The following is an 8,559-nucleotide window of genomic DNA, read 5'->3' on the forward strand; positions in this document are numbered from 1 at the left end:
TTTTTCTGGATCTTTGATCTGTTGTTTTATTTGGGCCATTTTTTTTGTCTTGGTGCACCCAATACATGGTATGGGGTGGAGCCTTAAGTATTAGACCAAGCAGGGCAACCTCTGTCACTGTGTTGTGGTGCTTTATGTGGGTTGGGTTCTGAGCGGGAACAGTGCCACTTGCTCAGCTCTCCCCTGGCTTTCAGTAACTTCCTCTGCTACCCACAAGCAATTGGGCTCTTCTGGTGCTGATTCCCAGGTGTGAGGACTTGTGAATGTTCTAGGACTCTGTGTGTCTCTCCAACAAACTCTTCTGTGAGGCTGGGAGTTTCTTCCACTGCCACAACACCCACAGGTGTTTTCAGTCACAGGTTTTCAGGCTTTATTTCCCCACGCTATAACCCTGGGTTGCTTGGTAGTCTCACTCCCCAGTTGTTCCTCCTGGTTTATCTGCATGCAAATGTGGACACTCCCACATTCTCCACCACCTGTCCCAGAAGACTCTGCCGTGCCTCGAATCTTCTTTGTCTTGGCTGCCCATCTCCACCCCTGGTATGGGTCTGTGTGAGTGTTTCTTCTTTAACTGCTCAGTTGTTGGACTTCTCTGTACAGTTTGATTTTCTTGCATTTCTGGTTGTTTTTTGTTTTTAAATGTGTTGTTATTCTTCTTTTGGTTGTGTGAGGAGGCTAAGTTTATCCACCTATGGGTCCATTTTGGCCAGAAGCCCTAATTTTTTGATGAACTTCTAAACTGTTTTCCATAGTGGCTGCACCAATTTATATTTTCATCAACAGTACACAAGTGTTTCTATGTCCTTGCCAATACTTACCTCTCAACTTTTTTGATTTGCATTTCTTTGATGTTTAGTGTTGTTGAGCACCTTTTCATGTACCTGTTGAGCATTCATATGTCTTGTTTTGAAAAATATCTATTCAGAGACACTTCTCCAGAGAAAAACAGAAAGCCAATAGACATATGAAACAATGCTCAATGCCACTAATCGTCAGAGAGATGCAAATTAAACCCACAATGTGATACCACCTCACACTTGTCAGACACCTCACACATGTCATCAATAAAACTGCAAGTACTGGCAAGGATGTGGAGAAAAGGGAACTCTAGTGCACTGTTGGGGAATGCAGGTTGGTGCAGCCACTATGGAAAACAGTATGGAGTTCTCTCAAAAGATTAAAAATTGACCTGCCTTATGACCCAGTGATTCCATTTCTGGAGATTTATCCAAAGAAACTCAAAACACTAATTTGAAACAATATGTGCATCCCTATGTTCATCGCAACATTATTTACAATAGCCAACCTATAGAAGCAACCCAAGTGCCCATCAATAGAGGAATGGATAAAACAGCTACAACACATATATCCAATGGAATATTACTTGGCCATAACAATTAATGAAATCTTATCATTTGCAACAGCATGGATGGACCTAGAGAGTATTATGCTCAGTGAAATAAGTCAGTCAGAGAAAGACAAACACCATATGATTTCACTTACATGTGAAATCTAAAGAACAAAACAAATGAACAAACACAATTGAAGTGCACTCACAGACACACAAAGAGAACTGGTGATTGCCCGAGGGGGGAGAGGGTTGGGGCACTGGGTGAAAATGATGAAGAGACTAAGAAGCACGAATTGGTAGTTACAAAAATGTCGAGGGAAAGTAAGTAAAGCATAGGAAATGTAGTCAATAATATTGTAACTGTGTATGGTGCCAGTTGGGGTACTGGAAATACCAAGTACGTAAAGTATAAGATTGTCTAATTACTAAGCTGCATACTGAAACCAACACATAATAAAAATTAGTATGTTGAAATTCTAATCCCCAATATAGTAGTATCAGGATGTAGGACTTCTGCAGGTAATTAGGCATGAGGGTGGAGCCCTCATGAATGAGGTTAGTGCCCTTACAGGTGGGGCCCTCTCTCATCCTCTTTCCACCATGTGAAGATATAATGAGAAAATGGCAGTCTGTAACCCAGAAAAGAGCTTTCTTCAGAACCTGACCATACTGGTACCCTCATCTTGAACTTTCAACCTCCAGACTGTGTGAAATAAATTTCTGTTGTTTATAAGCCAGGAGAAAAATAAAGAAAATATTTATTTATTCCTCTGCTCACTTCTGTTTTTTTGCTGTTGAGTTGTATGGGTTCTTTATATATTTTGAATATTAATTCCTTATTGGATATATATTTTGTGAATATTTTCTTCCATTCTGTATGTTTTCTTTTTATTTGTTAATTGTTTTTTTGCTGTGCAAAAGCCTTATAGTTTGATGTAGTCACCTTGGGAAAGGTAGACATAGGAGTCATGTCTTTATGGCTTTCTGCTTATCCCAGTGTCCTGGCCATGTGCTCTAGTCTCTCAGGCCCAAGCGTAATATGAGAATTAGGGAAGGGAATTTTATTGAAGGTGAGTGTAGAAATAGAATGCACATTCGTATGGTAGTGTTGGAACTCCAGTGGGAGTTAAGTAGTTTAAAACTTAATAAGTAGTATAAAACATGAGTCATTACTGCATGTAACTCCACACATATGCCCTCACACACATAAGCACAAACCTGTCCACATTTCTATGCTTTAAAAATTCTAGCAAGGCACCAGAAGCCATAAATATATTCTGTGATTTTCTAGTTTTGAGGAAATATATCAAAATAAATATCTAATACTATATGATCATCCATTCTTAATGTGGGCAACTTCCCAAGAGTGAAAATATTGGTTCTTTGGGGTCAAAAAGTCTCAGATATTACAGTGATATGTGGCCCTTCATGGAGCCTCAGTACATGAAAAGATGTAGGGTACATCTTTGGTGTTATATTTTCTTGTGGGGGTGCTACATATCTAAATTTTTTTAGAAAAATTAGGAAAAATATCTAATGAAGATTGTTGAGGGTCAGTAACTTCAAAAAATTGAAAAGCATTGGCATATGATTAGGAGTCTTGGCCCAATGTGTCTGCCTTGCAGGACTCGGAGAAGGTCACAGATGTGTTACCTACTAGGACGTCTTTGGCCAAATATTAATACATCATAACACCTTGCAAAAATTGCTCTGTGTGCTGCAATTTCCTGAACTTTCTTATTTCCCTTGGTTAATTTTTGAATGACTACTGAAGCCGAAAGGTAAATTTAAGGTGAACATAGAGAAAAAAGGAAGATTAACTGTGGATATGTCTACTTGCTTGGTATCCTTTCCATGGATGAGAGGTGGATTACAACACAGACCCTGTGGCTATTCCTAAATGACCTTGATCATAGGATGTTTCTTTTCTCTGCTGTTATGCAAAATGATTCTTGAGTACATGGAAAGATGTTTCTTAGGCAGCTTTTTTGATACTTCTATGACTTGCCTTGAACTGTCTATACATACATAGGCAAAGACTATAGTTTTTCTCCAATTATAAAAGTCTCAGGGGTGAAATGGAAAGAAGAGATAGAGGGGAAAAAGAAAGTTCAGGTTAACATAAAATGTATTATCATTGCAAATTTTGTGCGGATACATCCTCAAACTGCATAAATTCTTTTGAGATTCATCTCAGCGGGAAAACAAGTAGAATGGACCTGAGAATAAGAAATACTTGGCCAATGTGTAAGATTTGTCTGTGTATATATCTGGCTTAAGATAAATTAAAATATTTCTCCTCTTTACACTTATCGGTGAAATAACGGAAAATTCTGTATTTGAAATACAGCATCAAGAAGTGACTTTAATAATCAAGTGGACATAACTGTCACTAGAGAAAAGAAGTATGAAATAAGTGCTCCCATATTTCATATATGAGCCTGTGTAGGGATAGAGGGATAAGCAATAGGCATTATTGATTGTATGCCTGATTAATGCGGGGATGGTGCTCACCATCGCACACTCATCCGCTCAACATTCATCCTGTTTCATTCTCATGACAGCCTCGTTAGTAGACAAATTATTTCTATATTATAGGCAGTGAAAGCAAAGCAAAATATGTTGGTTTGAGAATCACAGATTCTACCAAAATGGCATTGGGTATTGATTTCAGTGTTATACCCCATATTTCTCCCAATCCACAAGCCCATAGTTATGTTGCTCATTACCATCTCTTCCTTTTGTCCTCACGTGTTTCTATCAGAGCCGAAGGGCTTTGAGTATATTTAGAAATGACTGGAGAAAGAGCTCAGTGTCTCTTACCCTTAGGCTAACAGTTTGAGAAAATCAAAGCAGTTAGATTTCCAGTCTCAGTCTGAGTGTTCACCACAATTTACTACACTCAGAATGTCCAAGTCTCCTCTTCAGTCTCTTCATGGCTGACTTCACCTCCTGGTTTCTCAGGGTATAGATCATGGGGTTCAGCATGGGAGTGATAACCGTGTTATTGATGGACACAGCTGTGTCCATGGACAGTGTAGTGAAGGGCCGGCAGTAGATGTAAACAGAAGGCACAAAGTGAAGAGTCACCACCAGGATGTGGGAGGTGCAGGTGGAGTAGGCCTTTTTCCGGCCCTCCCCAGAGTGAGATCTGAGTGCCACCAGAATGACAGTATAGGACCCTAGGAGCAGGAGGAACCACAGCGAGGTCACCAGACCATTGTTAGAGATCATGAGAAGCTCTAGAGTGGAGGTGTCGCTGCAAGCCAATTTAATCACCTGGGGCACATCACAGTAGAAGGCATCCAGGATGTTGGGGCCACAGAAGGGGAGAGGAAGCATCAGAATTATCTGGACAATTGAGTGCAAACCACCACCCACCCAGGAAGCTGCCACCAACGTCATCCACACCTCTCTCCTCATAAGAGTCACATAATGCAAGGGTTTAGCGATTGCAAGGTATCTGTCATAGGCCATCACAGAGAGGAAGAAAATGTCTGCCCCACCAGCAAAGTGGAAGAAAAAGATCTGTGCCATGCAGCCATTGTAAGAGATGGTGTTCCTCTCTGTCAAAAGATCTACCAGGAACTTGGGAACGGTGACCGATGAAAAAACAATGTCCAGGACTGATTTGTTCCTTAGGAGAAAGTACATAGGAGTGTGGAGGTGGGAGTCACAGGTGACGGTCACAACAATGATGGCATTGCCCAGCACAGTTGTTGCATATACAGCAAGGAAGAACACAAACAAGAACAACTCCAGCTCCCGGAAGCGTGTGAGTTCCAGGAAGACAAATTCCCTCACTTGGGTGTGGTTACTCTGGCCCATGATGAGAATCACTTTGTTCCAGGTCTATGTTGGGAGAAGACACATTAGGATTAGGAGTATGGTATCATGAGACGGCAACATCGTTTATCATACATTGTTATGAAGCTCTTTCAAGCATCCAAATGATTGTGACTACTCAGAGAACTGGTCTGGAAATTCTTTAGTTCCATGATTATTCTTTCCTACCGTAAATACTGTGGGTTGGCAATAACTGTCACACTCCTATGTCCTTACTCTGACCACAGGGAGATGAGAGGACAATGGTCATTTGACTCTGGCTTATCTTAGGTCCTGTAAGTGTAACTTCCACACATGTGCAATATGCAAAGCTTTCCACGTTACTGAAGGTTTCACCTGGAAATCTCATTTTGATTTTGATAGTTACAATTTCTCTGTGGAATTGTAGTATGGTTATGATTACCTCCATTTTATATGGGAGAAAGTGGAGCTCAGAGCAGTTAATGACTCCCCTACATTTACATAATTGCAAAGTTAGTGTCAAATCAAGGATTTGAACCCAAATAATTTTTTCTGACTTGAGAAAGACTCCTTTCTTGACCAAATTTTTGTTAAGCTCCTCTGAGCTCTCTTTTCTATTAGAACTTGATCTTGGCCTTTCATGTCTTTCCTTGTTGAACCCAGTTTTAGTGAGAATTCTGCTAAATCAGTTTGGCAGGAAGCCCCTACCTTACATTCTAATCAAGTTCCTCCTCCTCTACCCCTGATATCTAACTTCTTATATCTAAGTTCTTGGCTTGTCTTTAGCAAGAATCCCTGTATTCTTTATTTTTTTAAATATTTTATTGGTTATGTTATTACAGTTATTCATTTTCCCTCTTTATTCCCCTCAGGCCTGTACCCTCCCTCCCAAATCATTTCCCAACTTTAGTTTATGTCCATGGGTCGTACATATAAGCTCTTTGACTTCTCCATTTCTGATACTATGCTTAACCTCTCCCTGTCTATTTTGTAGCTACCATTTATGCTTCTTATTCCCTGTACCTTTTCCCCCCATTCCCACCCTCCTGACAACCCTCCATGTGATCTCCATTTCTGTGACTCAGTTCCTGTTGTAGTTGTCTGCTTAGTTTGGTTTTGTTTTTGCTGTTTGCTTTTAGGAAGAAGCCCTCTCTTCTTGATGTCTCCTCTTAGATTCCATTCACTGACGCCCTCACTCTGTTCTTGGGCTATAAATTCCCATTTGTCCTTGTTGTATTTGGAGTTGAGCCTAATCTCTCTCCTCTATTGTGGTAGTCTTCACCCCTTATGGCAATAGTCTTGGATAAAATCTGTCTTGTCATTTAAGGCAAGCATCTGGGGAACAATTTTTGGGGTTTTTTTTCAGGATTTGACTTCCTGCCAAGATAGAGGCATAGGTGAAAATACTGTGCCTTCTCGCACAACCAAATTTAAGGACAACAAAGATTTAGAAACAAAAACATGACCAGAACAGACAGAAAATTGAACTGTACTGAAGTCCGACAACAATGAACCATTCATCCAGACTGGTAGGAGGGGCAGAGTTGGCACCTGGAGGAGAGGGGTCCAGGCAGAAAGAGGCAGTGGTTGGCAGACATGGGTGAGGGGAAAAAATGAGCAGACCCAACCCAGTGAGGTGCGCAAGGCAGTTGGCTGACTGCGGACACACATTGGTGTGCAGATAAACCAGGCAAAAAAACAAAAGGGCAATGCCATAGATGGTGCAATGCTGGGCCCCAGCAATGGTAAATAAAGCCTAAAAGCACTGACTGGAAAAAACTTTTGGGGACTGAGGTGCTGGGAGAGGCTCCCAGCCTCACAGGAGAGTTCATTGGAGAGACCCACAGGGTCCTAGAAAGTACACAAGCCCACACACCCGGGAACCAGCACCAGAATGGTCCAATTTGCTTGTGGGAAGTGGCAGAGGGGACTGAAATTAGAGAGAGAGAGGAACAGGCACCATTGCTCCCTCTCTGAGCCCACCACCAGTCACAACCCAGCAACTGGGTTGACCTGCCCCGGTGAACACCTTAGCTTTTGCCCCTCATATGTAACAGGTGTGAACAGACCAAAACTTTATGGTTCAAGCAGAAGAACAGCTCAAAGCTTTAGAGCCAATACTTCTAAAAGACCAAGAGATAGCCAACCTATCGGACGCACATTTCAAAACACTGGTGATAAGGATGCTCACAGAATTGGTTGATTTTAGTCACAAATTAGAGGAACAAATGAAGGCTACACTAAGTGAAATGAAGCAAAATGCACAGGAAACCAATAGTAATGGAAAAGAAACTGGGACTCAAATCAAGGGAGTGGACCAGAAGGAAGGACAAAATGACCAAACAGAAAAGGATGAAGAAACAAGAATTCAAAAAAATGAGGAGAGGCTAAGGAACTTCCAGGACATCTTTAAATGTTCCAACATCTGAATTATAGGGGTACCAGAAGGGGAAGAGGAACAGCAACAAGTGGAAAACTTATTTGAACAAATAATAAAGGAGAACTTCCCCAATCTGGCAAAGGAAATAGACTTCCAGGAAATCCAGGAAGCTCAGAGAGTCCCAAAGAAGTTGGACCCAAGTAGGAACACACCAAGGCACACCATAATTCCATTAGCCAAGATTAAAATGAAGGAGAGAATTCTAGAAGCAGCAAGAAATAAGGGGACAGACACCTACAAAGGAGTTCCCATCAGACTGTCAGCTGATTTCTTAAAAGAGACCTTATAGGCAAGAAGGGGCTGGAAAGAAGTATTTCAAGTCATGAAATCCAAAGACCTACATCCAAGATTACTCCATCCAGCAAAGCTTTCATTTAGAATGGAAGGGCAGATAAAGCGCTTCTTAGATAAGATCAAGTTCAAGGAGTTCATCATCACCAAGCCCTTATTATATGAAATGTTAAATGGAATCATCTAAGAAAAAAGAATTAAAAATATGAACAGTGAAAGGGCAGCAAACTCACAGTTATTAAGAACCACACCTAAAACAAAAGCAAACTAAGCAGGCAGCTAGATCAGGAGCAGAACCACAGAAATGGAGATTACATGGAGGGTTAGCAACAGGGGAGTGGGAGGAGGAAAAGGGGGGAGAAGGTACAGAGTATAAGTAGTGTAGACAGTGGGGAGAAAATAGACAGGGGGAGGGCAAGAGTAGTGTGGGAAATACAGAAGCTAAAGAACTTATGACACATGGACATAATCTAAAGGGGGGGAATGTGAGGGGAGGGGTGTGCAGGGTGGAGGGGAATGAAGGGGGGAAATGGCGCAACTGTAATGACATAATCAATAAAATATATTTAAAAAATTAAAAATTAAAAAAGATTTTTCATTGTGCCACTTGCCAGATCAGAGAGCGTGCAGCTTACAGTGGGTTTTCAGAATTACAGTGGGTATACAAGGT

General features: G+C 41.2%; 1 protein-coding gene across 1 annotated transcript; it reads right to left on the bottom strand.

Moving 5' to 3' along the window:
- Window positions 1–4,234: 4,234 nt before the first annotated feature.
- LOC119049806 (olfactory receptor 4D6) lies at window positions 4,235–5,179 on the bottom strand. Its single transcript, XM_037145956.2, has one exon. The coding sequence runs from the start codon at window positions 5,177–5,179 to the stop codon at window positions 4,235–4,237; it is 945 nt and encodes a 314-aa protein (XP_037001851.2).
- Between the last annotated feature and the right edge of the window lie 3,380 nt (window positions 5,180–8,559).

This window comes from Artibeus jamaicensis, unplaced genomic scaffold, assembly GCF_021234435.1.
Source record: "Artibeus jamaicensis isolate MK-2021 breed Jamaican fruit bat unplaced genomic scaffold, CSHL_Jam_final scaffold_614, whole genome shotgun sequence".
In the NCBI taxonomy this organism is placed as follows: Eukaryota; Metazoa; Chordata; class Mammalia; order Chiroptera; family Phyllostomidae; genus Artibeus; species Artibeus jamaicensis.

Excerpts from the sequence above, each read along its gene's own strand:
- LOC119049806 (XM_037145956.2), bottom strand. The coding sequence starts at position 5,179 with ATGGGCCAGAGTAACCACACCCAAGTGAGGGAATTTGTCTTCCTGGAA.